This window comes from Eptesicus fuscus, chromosome 13 (genome assembly GCF_027574615.1).
Source record: "Eptesicus fuscus isolate TK198812 chromosome 13, DD_ASM_mEF_20220401, whole genome shotgun sequence".
In the NCBI taxonomy this organism is placed as follows: Eukaryota; Metazoa; Chordata; class Mammalia; order Chiroptera; family Vespertilionidae; genus Eptesicus; species Eptesicus fuscus.
This window is the reverse complement of record NC_072485.1, coordinates 6996355-7013425: the sequence shown is the minus strand read 5'-3', so window position 1 is coordinate 7013425 and position 17071 is coordinate 6996355. Positions and strand designations below refer to the sequence as shown.

Sequence of the window (17071 nt, the reverse complement as noted above, 5' to 3'; positions counted from 1 at the left end):
AAAATGTACAGCCCTAACCCGTTTGGCTCAGTGGATAGAGCATTGGCCTGCGGACAGGTTCGATTCCGGTCAAGGGCATGTACCTTGGTTGCGGGCACATCCCCAGTAGTAGGTGTGCAGGAGGTGTGCAGGAGGCAGCTGATGGATGTTTCTCTTTCATTGATGTTTCTAATTCTCTATCCTTCTCCCTTCCTCTCTGTAAAAAATCAATAAAATATATTTTAAAAGAGAGAGAGAGAGTTGGCCTCTTTTGGCCTTCTTTCTGTTTAAAAGTGTACAAAAATTATTATCCAATAAGGGTAAATTCCCCCCCCCCCCCACCCCACCCCAAGATCACAGGAAAGCTCAAGAGTAAGAATTAAAATTAAAATTCTGGCCCTAATCTATTTGGCTCACTCTATCCCTCTCCCTTCCTCTCTATAAAAAATCAATAAAATATATTGAAAAAAAGTTAAAATTCTGGCCTCTCTCTCTCTCTCTCTCTCTCACACACACACACACACACACACACACACACACACAGCTCTACCCCTCTTCCCTTCCCCCTTGTCTTCCCCCAGGCGCAGTAACCTTTGCCTTTTTCTCTCCTATGCTCCATGGGCCCTTCTGCCTCTGTAACTTGTTTCCTGAGCCTACGCAGCCCAACTGACTCACTTCTACTACCCTGTGACTTTCTAAATAAGCTTTCTCTTATTTAAAAAATTAAATTAAATTAAAAGTCTGGTCCAAATTTTTATTTAACTTTTAATTAATGTGTTAAGTGAAAGTAGTATGAGTCTAGACAATCTCCAGTCCAATTCTACCTGTAGCTAGGAAGAACATGAGCTGACCACAGTAAATGTTTTTTGTTTTGTTTTGTTTTCAAAAAAATTTTTTTGTTGTTTTGGATATATATATATATTTAATTTTATTTCAGAGAGGAAGGGGAGAGAGAGAGAGAGAGAGAGAGAGAGAGAGAGAGAGAGAGAGAGAGAAGCAATGATGAGAGATAATCACTGATTGACTGCCTCCTGCACTCCTGCATGCCCCCTACTGGGGATGGAGCCTGCAACCCAAGCATGCGCCCTTGACTGGAATCGAACCCAGGACCCTTCAGTCGGCAGGCCGACCCTTTATCCACTGAGCCAAACCAGCTAGGGCGTAAATGTTATTCTGTTTCTCCCTTACCCTAGTCTGCAGATGTTGGGACTAAGAAAGAAGTCTAGAAGTATGGAAAACCAACCCAAGGTCATTCTAATCAGGACAGAGAGTGCACAGTGGGTAATATGGTTATGTTTGGCTAAGGTTCCAATTTCTTATTCAGATATCTACTATGCTGAAAAGTATTTTGAATGAAAAGAAATTTGGGGGTCTATTTTATTCATTTTTTTTAACCTACATTTTACCTTTTCTGTTTTTTCCAGGGTTTCAATGTCCACTTTATTCATAAAGTTGGTCTCAGTGCTAAGGTAGTAATCACCTTTGTACCGCACATAGTTGACACTGGTGTTGTCAGTTGTTGCTGAAACCAAACCCCGGAGTTATTGAAGCACCACAAGAGAAGGGAGAAAGCAGCTTAAACATCCTCTCATACTAAAAAATCTATTTCAAACTCAATTTAAATAATCATCATTATCACCTGCAAATTCTGGGCCAAGTAATAGCTGCTTACCAAGTGGCTCAAACTTGGACATGAAACGTTCAAAAACATTCCTGCATGGATCAGGGAGAGCCAGGGTGCCAAATTCTGAGATCACAATTCGATTCTGAACACTGTTGGCCTTGTACGTATCACTCTGTAGGAATTTGCTTCTATATGTGACGGTGCCCTTCTCCAACCTAAACTGGTGAAGCAACGCCATCCCATCGAACCAGTGATTGTACCTTCAAATAGGAGCAGAAATAGAAAAACGAATGTTAATAAGAAAAACATGGGGTCAAAATGAGAGATTTCAAATATAGAGATAACAAAATGGGATGGGTTCCCAGCACAGCCTGATTAGTCAGAGAACCTGAAATTAAAGGATGATAGCTTGAGTACATCCTGGAGTACAACAGGACAGAGCAACTTAGCTTCTCCTGACCCTTACCCCCTGTCAAAAACCTCACACTTCAGAAGCCTGAAGAAAAACCCTAAGCTGGTGCCTCCTAAAATAATTCTGATCTTTACCTTTGACAAGGAGACAATTCTGAGATGTTCTAGGTTAAATTAGAGCAGGCCAGGGTGTAGAAGGAAGAGACAAGAAGGGGTTAGTCAGTTAACTTCAGGGCACAACCAACAAAAGACTGCTTTCACTCCTGAGTGTTAAGTGGGAACTTTGAATAGCCTCCAGGTGGCTATTCCCATCATTATCTGAAAGAGACTACCAGGCATCACCCACTGGAGGAGCCTCTGCTTCTTGCTTACACAGGAACTTTCTACAACCAACCCAGAGGAGCCAACAGCTCTGCATCTATCCCAGAACTGAGCCTCCTTCACCTTATCCGACCCACCTTATCTGCAGCCTATGTAATGTAAATTCTTTCAATGTACATCTTTCTCCCGCCTACCTGATGTATAAAAAGCCCTTCAACTCCAGGACAGCGGGCATACTCGTCTTTCCCGCTAGCTGTGCTGGTTGTTTAGACTTCATGCCCCACCACCTGGTTGTTCTCGCTAGCAATGGCCCAATGAATCCTTTAGCTTAAAAAGGCTTTCAGCCGTGGAGGTTCTTTGTTTTACACCCTATAGCCAAGAGAAGAGCATAAGAGGATATGGGATGCTTGACATCTCTCAAATTCAAACGGGTTTCTACGCTTTTAGAAATCTTTATCTTCATCTCTTACATTGTCCATTTACTTCAAAATTTTTCAAATTTATCAAAATTATGCAAAAGTAAATACTAGAAATTATCTATTTTAAGGATGGAAGATTGAAAAACCCTAAGGAAAAGTTTGTGGTTTTGCTGTTAAGAGAATTTAACATCATATAGCCTTTTCTTTCATATGCTTGACAGTTTGAATTCTTAATGTCTTCAGCATGGATAAGCAAGGCATACATCATTGTCTTAAATGGCAATGGTCCTGAAAGCAGGGATTCAAAGAGATTCAAAGTGTCTATAGTATCATACTTACAATAACCTTAAGGTGGAAGCAATCCAAGTATCCATCAATGAATGGATAAGCAAAACTTTTACATTCAATGAAATACTATTCAGCCTTTAAAAGGAAGGAAATTCTACAAAAAATAAAAATAAAAAACAAAAGTAAAAGAAAGGAAATTCTGTTACATGTTACAACATGGATGAAACTTGAGGACATTATGCTAAATTCAACAAGGCAGTCACAAAATGACAAATAATGTGTGATAAGAGTTATATGAGGTATCTAAAGTAGTCAAATTCATAGAAAAAGAAAGTAGAATGGTAGGTACCAAGGGCTGGGGGCAGGGGAAATGGGCAGCTATTGTGTGTGGGTTTATTTTGTTTTGTTCTTTAAATATATTTCTTTGTTGATTTCAGAGAGGAAGGGAGAGGGAGAGAGAGATAGAAACATCAATGATGAGAGAGAATCACTGATCGGCTGCCTCCTGCACGCCCCCCACTGGGGATCAAGCCCGCAACCCTGGCATGTGCCCTTGACTGGAATTGAACCTGGGATCTTTCAGTCCACAGGCCGACGCTCTATCCACTGAGCCAAACCACCTAGAGCAGCTATTGTTTAATGGGTATAGAATTTCCATTTTTACAAGATATAAAAGTTCTGAAGATCTGTTTCACAACAATGTCAATAAATTTAACACTAACCTGTACACTTAAAAATACTAAGATGGCAAATTTTGTGTTATGTGTTGTTTACCACAATAAAAAAAAAATTAGGATATGAGAAAGAAAGGGAGGGAAGCAAAGCCCTCTTTACCCAATAATTTCACAAACCATATTTATCATAAACTACATTTCCATAAGTTCTTGGATCTATGTCTGGGCTTTCTGGTCTAAATCACTATTTGTCTATTCATGCACCGATATCACAATGTTTTAATTATAGAGGCTTTGTAGTATATTTTAATGTCTGGTAAAGGTAATTCCACCACTGAAAATTCTCTTGTTAGTGTTTTCTTGATGTTCTTGTGTATTTATTTTTCCATATGAACTTTAGTATCAATTTGTTTAACTTCCTTAAAAAATTGTTGAAATTTTTATTAAGATTATATCAAATTTTAAAAACTAATTTATGAAGAACTCATCTTTATGTTGTTGAATTATCCTTTTCAAGGACAGAAGATGTCTTTCCATTTAATTGTGCCTTTTAGAAGTTTTTTAATTTGCACATTTCTTATTAAGTTCATTTCTAAGTATTTAATTTTTTGTTGCTATTGTATTTGAGGGTTTTTTTCTTACCAGTATGTCCCCTAACTTGCTACAGTTTGTGTATATGACAGTTATTGATTTCAGTATGTTAATTTTACATCCTGTTACCTTACCTTTCATTGTTTGAGTTAGTCATTGATTCTCTATAGTTTTCCAGGTTTACCATGGCATCAACCACAAAGAAAGATAGTTTTATTTTACTAAGCCTTGTGCCTATAATCAATTTCTTTAGTCTAATTGTATTGGTTACATCTGGTAGAATATCAGTGAAGATAGTGACTATCCATGCCTTATTCCTGCCTTAGAAAAATACTTGTAATATGAATATATATATATATATATATATGTATATATGTATATATACATATATATATATCCATACACACAATACTTATATAAAAATATGTATATATAAAAATATGTAAGTATATGTATGAATAAATATAAGTTAAAGTATTCATCAAGTTCTATTTTCTTGAGTATTGTTATGAGAAATGGATGTTGAATTTTGACAAAAATGTTGTCAGAATTTATGGAGATAATCCCATGATTAGTTTTCCTGAAACCTATTAATATGGCATATAATATTAAGGGATTTTTAATAATATGGGATATGATAATAAGAGATAATAATGAGCCTATCTTGCATTCTTAGAATTAATCCTACCTAGTGGATTATATTTTTAATGTAGTGTTAGATTCTGTTTATTAATAAAATATTTATTAGTACTATGGTAGCACTATATATTTTGTACTTTTTCAAGGATATTTATAAAAATATGAATAAATAATGGTTTTCTTTCTTAATGTATTTTTATTGATTTCAGAGAAGGAAAGAGAGATCGAAATATCAAGGATGAGAGAGAATCATTGATTGCCTGCCTCCTGCATGTCCCACACTGGGGATTGAGCCCACAACCCAGATATGTGCCCTCATGGGAATCGAACTGTGACCTCCTGGTCCATAGGTTGATGCTCAACCACTGAACCAACCAGGCAATGGTTTTCTTTTTCGCACCATCTTTATAGTATATAGACATCAAAATCATCCTTGCTTCATAAAAAGAAATGGGTAGTTTCCCTTCATTTCCAATTCTCTCAAGTAATGTTTGGAGCATTGGGATTATCTAATATTTGAAGGTTTAGGAGAATTTCTCTGTGAAATAATCTGGGCCTGGTGCTTTTTTCGAGAAATTGTTCCTTAATGAGTTGCTCTTTTTCCTCTACACAAATTGATTGGTTTGAGTTTTCTATCTCTATCAATTTTGATCATCTGTATTTCCCTGGGAAACTAGCTGTTTCATCAAGATTTTCATATGTATTTGCATAGAGGCCTAAAAAGTCTCTTGTAATTTTTAATCCGTTTCAATGGTTTCTTTCTCATTGTCATTTCTTATTTTTGTGCATTTGTGCTTTCTCCCTTTTTCTTTATCATGTGAGCTAGTAGTTTTTCTATTTTGGCAATATTTTTCAAAAACATTAAAAACAAAAGTTTCAATAATTCTTGCTATTCTGGTCTAAATCTCTCTAAAACCACAATATGTAGAACCAAACACAAAATATTTTGGGTATAAAACCAGACACTTAGCTTTCTCACTTAAGATATTACATATTCTTTTCTTTCCTTCTTAGTTTTCTTTGTTACAATCTCGTATTTTTTACCCACATTGAGGTGTCAACCAAAATCCCTAAGTAATTTTTAAAACCTTCTGCTGTTAAACCACATCTCTTTCATCTTTGTACTTGTAAAATTTGTTTTCCTCATGCATATTTACATTTAATAATGATTTCCTCTAGAAGTGCTCAACTTTTTAGATTCCATCTCCCAAAACCCCTGCAGACTCTGTCCTTTCATGCATTCATTTATTCAAATCAACCAACATAGCCAGGAACTGTGCCAAACCCAGTGCTTACAGGCACATAAATAACTATGACACAGTGATTGCTGCAGCAATGGAGAAATGTTAAAAATGCTATTCATGCACAGAAGAAACAACATGATGGAAGGATATCGGGGTCAGAAGGGATCAAAAGGCTCAAAATATTTGGCTGGTTTGTTAAGGATGTTTGTGAGGCCATGAAGAAGAGAAGGGCATCCTAGGGACAGGAGAGAGAGAGAGAGAGAGAGAGAGAGAGAGAGAGAGAGAGAGAGAGAGAGAGAGAGAGAGAAAGGAAGGAAAGAGCTGTGCAGGCATATGGTATCTTGGAGGAATAGCCAGTTAATAAATTACTGTGTGGACAGAGCCATCAGTGGCAGGCAATGAGGGTGGAGAAATAGGTCAGCACCAGACCTACCAGCCCTTAGACTTAGGGCTTAAGATCTTCAGCAGGAAAGCCTGGAGCTTTGAAACAGAAGAGTGAAACTGTGAGACCCGCATCTTAGAAAAGTCACTCCGGACACAGAGGAGAACATGGGGTAGAAAGAGGAGCATCCAGATCTGAAGAAACCAATGAGGAGATGAGGCAACAATTTCAGTGAGAGAAGATGGGAGCCTAAATCAAAGCAGCATAGTTAGGAAAGCACGAATTCCAGAAACAAATCAGAGGGGAATGACAGGATGTGGGCAGTGACAAAAAGAGAGGCTCCAAAAAGTCATGCCTGAATGACTGGCTGATGATGATACATTAACTGAGAAAGGGAATACATGAAGAGCAAGTATTGGAGAAAATAAATAGTTTGGTTTTGGATAATAGTCTGAGCTCCTGGTAAAACATTTAAAAAGCCAGTTGTCAAAATACATGTCTAGAGCACAAGAGATGGGAGCGAGGTGGGAGGTACATGTTGGAGAGTATGTATGTGTGGTAGGTATGGCCATAGGTGTGAGTGAGACATAATAACTACCATCTACTGAGCACTGACTACACACCAGGAACTGTGCTAAGGACTTCACCACATCTTTCCATTTATTCTCTCTCTCTCTCTCTCTCTCTCTCACACACTCACACACACACACACACACACACACACTCACTCACACACACATTAATCCTGTGAGAAACTATCTTTCTCATGTCACACACATGGAAACCAAGGTTCAGAACAACAAAAAACCCAGGATCACAAGGCTGCTAATTGTCAGAACAAGAATTCAATGCTGACTCCAAATCCTGGGCTTACAAGTGAACTACAAGAAGTTATTTGGCAGGAAAGGGAGTAAGGAGACGGCACGGAAGGGAAAGAAGAGATTAAAAAGTACTAACTGGCAATTTTTGTCAGCTATTGAAAGAGACTTTATACATGCCTGTTTCCTTTACTCTTCATGCCCAGCCATTAAAATTGATATTAATCCCCATTTTCCATATGGGAAACCTTGGTCAAGATCACAGCACTGATAACTGGTGAAATGGGATTTGAACCCACTGCACCATCCTATATAATAAAAGCCTAGGTGGCGTCACACCCTCATGTGACATCATCACAAGATGGCTGCCTAAGATGGCCACCCTCATGTCATCACAAGATGGCCACCACAAGATGGCTGGCAGGGGAGAGCAGTTGGAAGCAAACAGGCCAGCAGGGGAGGGCAGTTGGGGGTGATTGGGCAGGCAGGGGAGCAGTTAGGCGTCAATTAGGCCGGCAGGGGATGGTTAGGGGGCAATCAGGCTGGCAGGCAGAAGCGGTTAGGGGCAGTCAAGCAGGCAGGCAGGTGAGCGGTTAGGAGCCATCAGTCCTGGATTGTGAAAGGGATGTCCGAGGGGCCCCAGATTGGAGAGGGTACAGGCTGGGCTGAGGGACAACACCACCGTACACAAATTCTGTGCACTGGGCCTCTGGTACTCCAAATAATTTAGTATTTGTACAATACCAAAGAAAGCATACAATAAGAGAAAAGAAGTGGATATTCAGTGCAGAGGATGGGATATAGCAGCACTAAAGAAACAAGTGAAGTGAAATGAGCAACAAAAAATGATCCTAGGACATGTGACCAGAGGGCAGAGGAAATATGGGAATCCAGGGAAGAGAGAATTTTAAGACAGGTGGTCAGTTAGATAAAATGCTGTACAACTATTCAGCTGAGGACTAAGAAGCCCATTTCATTTAATAATTACCAGGCTTTGATACCTTTGAGAACAGATGCTGTAGAGTGGTGGGGTTAAAAGTCAGATGGCAGTGAACTGAGAAGACCTCAGAGAGCATAAAACCAGCAGTGAGGGGAGGAGAAAGGGTAGCTGGAGAGGAAGGGGAATAGAGAAGGAGGGTGTTTTAGGATGGCAGGACACTTGTTGGCTGAGGTGTGGGGTTAGTGAAGGAAAAACAGATACAAGGGGAGGGGTGTGAATGATGCAGCAAGGTTCCGGAGGAGAGGAAGAGGCCACTTCCTGCTCTGATTGTGAGGAGGAAGGAATACATACCTACAACTAGGCACAGACCTAGGGAATGTGGAGGTGGGGAAGAAGGAAGTTGAAGGAGCCCAAAATCTAAATAAATGCCCTTTATTCATTATGAAGTAGGCAGTTTATCTGCTGAGAGTGAAAGGAACAGGGAGAATGGAGGAGGCTTCCAGAAAGGACCCCTGTGGGAGACTGGAAAGAACGATGGCACCAAGGACTCAATAAGCCTGGAAATCATAATTGTGTCATTGAATCAATCAGCAAGGCTATGTGATTTCCTCCAGAAGTGTGCAGCAGGCCTGCGATGAGTGGAGGAAACCAATATGGCTAACCGAGGACTGGAATTAGTCAGAGGAAAAACAGCAATCACCAGGAAGTGAGGATGGTGGTGAAAGTACATTTGAAATGACTGTGGAATCTGCACCGGATAGAAGAAGTTAAGGAGAGCTGATAAACTGAGAAGACAGAGAAGAGTAAAGAACTTGATGCTCCTCAACATAAGTTTAATGGGAATGGAGGAGTGTGGAGATTGGGGTGTTAAGCAGAAAGTAGACTTTCAGAGTTCAAGGTTTCAAGGGCAGGGCAATTCTGTGGAGTAAGTTCCAGGATACCGCCTCACTATGTGGCATTGTTGTAGCGTCATAGAGGGGGACAATCATTGCTGTGGGGATGGTCAAGGAACAAGACTTGACTATCTTCATCATGGATCCTGAAGTCATTCCAAGAGAGTGGTAGATATGGAAATGCTGAGGATATTTACTATTCTGCCCAGATTCATGTAACTTAAAAGACCGATAAGAAAGAAATCATTAACAAAAATTTTAATTGAATTGTCCTTTGAAATGTCACTTCCATGTCTGCATGCTGACAGAGACCTACTGAACAGCATCTAACAGAGAGATCACAGTGGGCTTATTCTGATCCACAGGTTGAGGGTTACGATGACTAGTTCTTCTCCCCTCCCTTTAGCCTAATCTGGGGAGCCAACCACTAAACTAAGTCTCAGTTAGTCTCCTCTTTAACCTGGAGATATCTGTACTTCTCATCCAAGGGGAGGGCAAGACTCTGTTCTTGCTATAAATGCCTACTGCTGGCTCCGGAAAAAAATTGATTTGAATGACAAAGTGGAAACTCATGAAGACCAGCCACACCATCGACTTCCCCCCATAAAGATGTTATCTTAAAAGAGGCCTGTAGTGAAGGCCTAGGTCTGGGTAGCTCTGCTGCTTGGTTTTAAAATTGACTAGAGCTATTTCTTAGCAGATGAAATACCATATGCTTTTTGCAAGAGGCTGTTTCTCTGTGGGGATTGAACCAGTAGTTTTATTTTTCTCCTCCTCCTCCTCCTCCTCCACTTCTTCCTTTTTTCCTCATAATTTTTTTTCAAATTATAGCTGGTATGAAATCCAAATATGTAAAACAGGGAAAATCAGAGCTTCTCTGGTTAGGGACAGAGTAGGTATCCATAGCCAGCTCACTCACTCTCTTTTTCTCTCTCTCCAAACCACCTCCCTAATCCCAGCCCCGTTTCCCCCCCACCCCCCAGTCTCCACCCCGGGCACCTAAAGTAACTTCTTAAGGGCTTCTTGTAGCAGCTGTTGGGGTGAGGGACCATTGCATTTTATTGCCTTTTAGCACTATCATAATATGTCTATCAGTGAAGACAAGATATAACAGGTTCAGCAAGTTAAAATATCTGCAATAGTAAGAAATATATCTTGAACATGCACCTAATTCTTTTTTTTTTAATTTCTTTATTGATTAAGGTGTCACATATTTGTCCTCATCCCCCCATTCCCATCCCACACCCCTCCCCATGGATGCCCCCATAGCCCTGTTGTCCTTAACCATTGGTTAGGCTCGTATGCATGCACACAAGTCCCTTGGTTGATCTCTCCCCCCGACCCCCACCCTCTCCTACCCTCCCTCTGAGGCCCGACATGAGCGAGATCATGTGTCACTAGAAATACACTAATAAGAACCGAATGTGAGACGAGCAATAATAGTTATGCTGACAGGCAAATGAATCAGTCTGTAATAAGTTTCTTTCTGGACCAACAGTTCTTTTGAGACCCAATTTCAATGTCCACCAGTTCCTTATGTGTACATGTTGGCACTGACTTTTCAGCTCTGGATGGTGGACAAATGGTGGTAATGCAGGTCCGACTCCCTCTGGTTTGGTCTCGCCCGGACGCAGGGGCGCGGCTTCACCCGGACCTGGGACCCAGCATCACCCAGGCCCCGGAGCGCGTGGCCTCACCCAGACCCAGGTGTGTGCGGCCTCACCCGGTCCCAGGATCCAGCCTCATCCGGACCCAGGGGCACGTGGCCTCTCTCGGACCCAGGGGCACACGGCCTCACCCGGACCCAGGATCCAGCTTCACCCGGACCCGGGACCAGCTTCACCCGGATCCAGGGGCGCACGGCCTCACCCGGACCGGGACCCAGCCTCACCCGAATCCAGGGGCGCACGGCCTCACCCGGACCTGGGATCCAGCTTCACCCGGACCCGGGACCAGCCTCACCCGGATCCAGGGGCGCACAGCCTCACCCGGACCCGGGATCCAGCTTCACCCGGACCCAGGGGCGCGTGGCCTCACCCGGACCCAGGTGTGTGCAGCCTCACCCGGTCCCGGGATCCAACCTCACCCAGACCCAGGGGTGTGTGGCCTCACCTGGACCCAGGGGCGCGGCCTCACCCAGACCCGGGACCTGGCCTCACCCAGATCCAGGGGCACACAGCCTCACCCAGACGCGGGATCCAGCTTCACCCGGACCCAGGGGCGCGCGGTCTCGCCCGGACCCAGGATCCAGCTACACCCAGACCCAGGGCCTAATTCTTGATATGTTTCCAGCAACAGCTAAGAAAGTACAGTTGGACCATAATCAAATTCCCACCAAGCCCATAGGAAAGGCATAGCTAACAGAAAGTAGAATGGATAAAGGTATTCGGGGGCTTGGGTAGAAAAAGAAAGTTATTGTTTAATGGATACAGAGTTTCAGTTTTGCAAGACAAAAAGTGTATGGATGGTGGTGATGAAAGCATCAATGTGAATGTACTTAATGCTACTGAACTGTACACTTAAAAATAATTATAGATGGTGCCCTGGCCAGTGTGGCTCAGTTGATTGGAGTGTCGTCCCACACACCAAAGTGTAGTGGGTTCAATTCCCAGTCAGGGCACATGTGGGAGGCAACTGATTGATGTTTTTCTCCCCTTCCCTTCTTCTCTCTAAGATCAATAAAAAAATAAATAAATAAAAATAGTTAAGATGATAAATTTTATATTATGTGTATTTTATCACATTTTTAAAAAAAAGGCCATGGTTTCTAGTGCCAGCCAGTTTGGCTCAGTGGCTAGATCATAGGCCTGTAGACTGAAGGGTCTCAGATTCTTGTCCCAGCCCTGGCCAGGGCATGTGCAGGAAGCAACCAATCGATGTGTCTCTCACATCGATGTTTCTCTCTCTGTCTCTCCCCCTCCCTTCCACTTTCTCTAAAAAATCAATGGAAAAATATCCTCTGGTGAGGATTAACAAAAATAAATAAGTAAATAAAAAATTTTTAAAAAGTCATAGGTTCTAGAATATTATCCAGGTATTAAAAATAATTTGTCATTCCAATGAGGTACCATCTCACACCTGTCAGAATAGCTACCATCAACAAATCAACAAATGACAATAGCTGGCAAGAAAATGGAGAAAAGGGAAACCTAGTGTACTGCTGGTGGGAATGCAGACTGTGCAACCATTATAGAAAATAGTATGGAGTTTCCTCAAAAAATTAAATATGGAACTGCCATTTGACCCAGTGATCCATCTTCTAGGAATATATCCTAAGAAACCCAAAACGTCAATCAGAAAGAATGTATGCACCCCTATGTTCATAGCAGCACAACTTACAATAGCTAAGATCTGGAAACAGCCCAAGTGCCCATCAGTAGACGAGTGGATAAAAAAGCGGTAGTACATTTATATCATGGAATACTATGCAGCATTAAAAAAGAAGAATCTCTTTCCCTTTGAGACAGCATGGAGGGATCTGAAGAGTATCATGCTAAGTGAAATAAGCCAGTCAGGGAGAAACCAAGATGGCGGCATAGGTAACACCTAAACTACTGCCTTGCACAACAATTTCAAAACTACAACTAAAAGACAAAACGACATCATCCAGAAACACAGGAAGGCTGGCTGAGTGGAAATGCTACAACTAGAAGGAAAGAGAAAAGCACACTGAGCCTCAGAGGAGCTGCAGGAGGCAGAGGTACCGAAGCGTGCACAGAGAGGGCCAGCAACTGAGTACGCGGCTGGCTTTCTCAAGCAGGAGAAAGACAAAAGCTCCCAATGGCTCTGAACTCCAGTTCCGGGCGAGACTCTGAGGACCCAGACTCATTTGGGGAGAAACTGGACTGTCAGGAAAGAGAAAAGCACATTGAGACTCAGAGGACCTGTGGAAGGCAGAGGTACCGAAGTGCGCGCGGAGAAGGCTGGCAACTGAGTACGTGGCTGGCTTTCTCAATCAGGAGGGAGACAAAAGCTCCCAATGGCTCTGAACTCCAGTTACGGGTGAGACTCTGGGGTCCCAAACTCATTCGGGGAGAAACTGGACTGTCTGGCAGTGGGCGAAACTCGAGGGCGGCTTTCTCTCAGAGGTGCTTGTAGCAATTACCGCAGGACACTGAGACCCAGGGGCCTCCTAGGGTAGGGCTAACGGGAAGTCATTGCTGTTTGCTCCGCCCAGAGGCTCTGCCCCATACAAGCTGGGCACAGAGGCTTTTGCAAGTCTTGTCTCATAAGGGTGTCTCCAGCACAGAAGTTCTCCCAGCGTAGACATAGCTGATCCTCACAGCCAGTTGGCCTGGAGGTCAATTCCTCCCAGCGATACCAACAATAGTCAAGGCTTAACTACAACAAGACTGTGCACACAGCCTACAAAGGGGTGCACCAAGAGTGTCCACCTCAGGTAACGGGAGGCTGAGCCACTGGGCCCTATAGGACACCTAGCACACAAAGCCACTCTATCAACTCAGGGAAGCAGCCAAATCAGGGAAGCAGCCAAAATGCAGAGACAAAGAAAGAGGTCACAAACCAAAGAAATGGAGGAAAACAAACGACTGGACATGGAGTTCAAAACCACGGTTATAAGGTTTTTTAAGAATTTTCTAGAAAAGGCCAACAAATTTAGCGAGACCCTCAAGGATATGATAAAGCACCAACTAGAAATTAAGCATACACTGACTGAAATAAAAATAATATACAGAGATCCAACAGCAGACTAGAGGATCACAAGAATCAAGTCAAAGATTTGAAATACAAAGAAGTAAAAAACACCCAACAGGAAAAGCAAAATGAAAAAAGAATCCAAAAATATGAAGATAGTGTAAGAAGCCTCTGGGACAACTTCAAGCGTACCAACATCAGAATTATGGGGGTGCCAGAAGAGAGAGAGCAAGATACTGAAAACCTATTTGAAGAAATAATGACTGAAAACTTCCCCCATCTGGTGAAAGAAATAGACTTACAAGTCCAGGAAGTGCATAGAACCCCAAACAAAAGGAATCCAAAGAGGACCACACCAAGACACATCATAATTAAAATGCCAAGAGCAAAAGACAAAGAGAGAATATTAAAAGCAGCAAGAGAAAAACAGTTAATTACTTACAAGGGAGCACCCATACGATTGTCAGCTGATTTCTCAACAGAAACTATGCAGGCCAGACGGGAGTGGCAAGAAATATTCAAAGTGATGAATAGCAAGAACCTACAACCAAGATTACTCTACCCAGCAAAGCTATCATTCAGAATTGAAGGTCAGATAAAGAGCTTCACAGCTAAGAAAAAGCTAAACGAGTTCATAAACACCAAGCCAGTATTATATGAAATGCTGAAAGGTACTCTTTAAGAAGAGGAAGAAGAAGAAAAAGGTAAAGATAAAAATTATGAACAACAAATACATATCTATCAACAAGTGAATCTAAAAATCAAGTGAATAAAAAATCTGATGAACAGAATAAACTGGTGAATATAATAGAATCAGGGGCAAAGAAAGGGAGTGGACTGACAATTCTCAGGGGGGTGCGGGAAGAGACTGGACAAATAAATAAGTCATGGGGAGATAATGTACAGCATGGTTACTATGGTTAATAAAACTGTATTGCATATTTGAAAGTTTCTAAGAGAGTAAGTCCTGAATACAAGAAAAGAAAATGTTTGTGATGGATGTTAACAACTTATTGTAGTGATCATTTCACTATATAAACAAATATTAAATCATTATGCTATATATCTGAAACTAATATAATGTTACATGTCAATTTTATCACCATAGAAAAATTCTACATATTATATGATTGTAATTGTTTCATACAAACCTATAGAAATGGGAAGACTAGCAGGAAATACAACAAAGTGTTAACAGAGGGTGTGGGGGGTGCGGGAAGAGACTGGACAAAAATCGTACACCTATGGATGAGGACAGGGGCGGGGTGGTAAGGGCAGAGGGTGGTGTGGGAACTGGGTGGAGGGGAGCTATGGGGGGGGGGAGGAGAAGAACAATTGTAATAATCTGAACAATAAAGATTTATTTTAAAAAAGAGAGAAAAAAAGAAAGAAAGAAGCCAGTCAGAGAAAGATAAGTATCACATGATCTCACTCATATGTGGAATCTAAGTAACAAAATAAACTGATGAACGGAATGGATCCAGAGACATGGAAGCATGAAACAATTCGTGGAATCTCAGAGGGAAGGCAGGGGAGGGTGGGTGGGTGGGTGGGAGGTAATCAACCAAAGACCTTGTATGCATATACTATATGCATAACCCATGGACACAGAAAATAGGGTGCTGAAGGCCTGGGTTGGGGAGAGGGTCAATTGGGGGGAAAGGGGGGTATATGTAATATTTTCAACAATAAATAATTACTTAAAAATAATAGTAATAACTGTCATTCAACCCTAGCCAGTTTGGCTCGGTGGATAGAGCATTGCCTACAGACTGAAGGGTCCCCGGTTCAATTCCAGTCAAGAGCATGTACCTCAGTTGCAGGCTCCTCCCCAGCCCAAGCCCCAGTTGGGGTGCATGCAGGAGGCAACCAATCAATGCCTTTCTCTCATGTAGATATTTCTCTCTGTCTTTCCCTCTCTCTTCCACTCTCTCTAAAAATCAATGGAAAAATATCCTCGAGTAAGGATTAAAAAATAAAAATAATAATAATAATTGTCATTCCAATTTTGTAACAGCATGGATAAAAAGGCTGATGATAGTGTGAAGTTTTTCAAACCAGGTTAAAAAAATTGGTTAAACACACACACACACACAAACACACACACACACATACACACAATTGAGCAGAAGACCTGAATAGACATTTTCCCAAAGGAAGAGAAGTCATACAGAAAACAAACAGATACAATGAAAAGGTGCTCAGCATCATTAATCATCAGGGAACTATCTCAAAACCACAATGAGATATCATCTCACATATATTAAACTAGATATTATAAAAAAGACAAGAAATAGCAACTTTGGCAAGAATATGGAGAAAAGTTTTGTGCACTCTTGTGGAATGTAAATTGGCCTAGCCAATATGAAAAAAAAGTACAGAAGTTCATCAAAAAAATAAAAATAGAACTACCATGTGATTCAGCAATACCACTTGTGGATATTTATCTTAAGTACACAAAAACACTAACTCAAAAAGATATATGCACCCTAGGGTTCATTGAAGTATTATTTACAACTAGAGGCCCAGTGCACGAAATTCGTGCACGGAGGGGGGTTGTCCCTCAGCCCAGCCTGTACCCTCTCCAATATGGGACCCCTTGAGGGATGTCCGACTGCCCCTTTAGGCCCGATCCCACCGGACATCCCTCTCACAATCCAGGACTGCTGGCTTCCAACTGCTTGCCTGCCTGCCTTCCTGATTGCCCCTAACCGCTTCTGCCTGCCAGCCTGATTACCCCCTAAACCACTCTGCTGCCAGCCTGTTTGCCCCCAACTTTCCTCCTCTGCCGGCCTGGTCACCCCTAACTGCCCTCTCCTGCAGGTTTGATCACTTCCAACTGCCCTCCCTTGCAGGCTTGGTCCCTCTCAACTGCCCTCCCTTGCAGGCCAGGTGCCTCCCAACTGCCCTCTCCTGCTGGCCATCTTGTGGTGGCCATCTTGTGTCCACATGGGGGCAGGATCTTTGACCACATGGGGGCAGCTATATTGTGTGTTTCAGTAATATATGCAGTAATATCAATCTGCATATTACTTTTTTATTAGATAGGATAGAGGCCTGGTACAGGGGTGGGGGCCAGCTGGTTTGCCCTGAAGGGCGTCCCGGATCAGGTGGGGTTTCCCTTAGGGTGTGGGGTGGCCTGAGCGAGGGGCCTGTGGTGGTTTGCAGGCCGGCCACGCCCCCTAGCGACCC

At 42.2% G+C, this 17071-nt stretch overlaps 1 protein-coding gene across 1 annotated transcript in view; it reads right to left on the bottom strand.

Moving 5' to 3' along the window:
• Positions 1–17071, bottom strand: part of BCO2 (beta-carotene oxygenase 2) — a 50650-nt gene that overhangs the window by 23776 nt on the left and 9803 nt on the right. The window contains exons 3-4 of the mRNA XM_008150230.3: positions 1652–1863; positions 1386–1501 (exon numbers count right to left, since the gene is read on the bottom strand). Of these exons, the coding sequence (XP_008148452.3) occupies positions 1386–1501; positions 1652–1863 (328 nt within the window). The remainder of the gene's footprint in view (positions 1–1385; positions 1502–1651; positions 1864–17071) is intronic.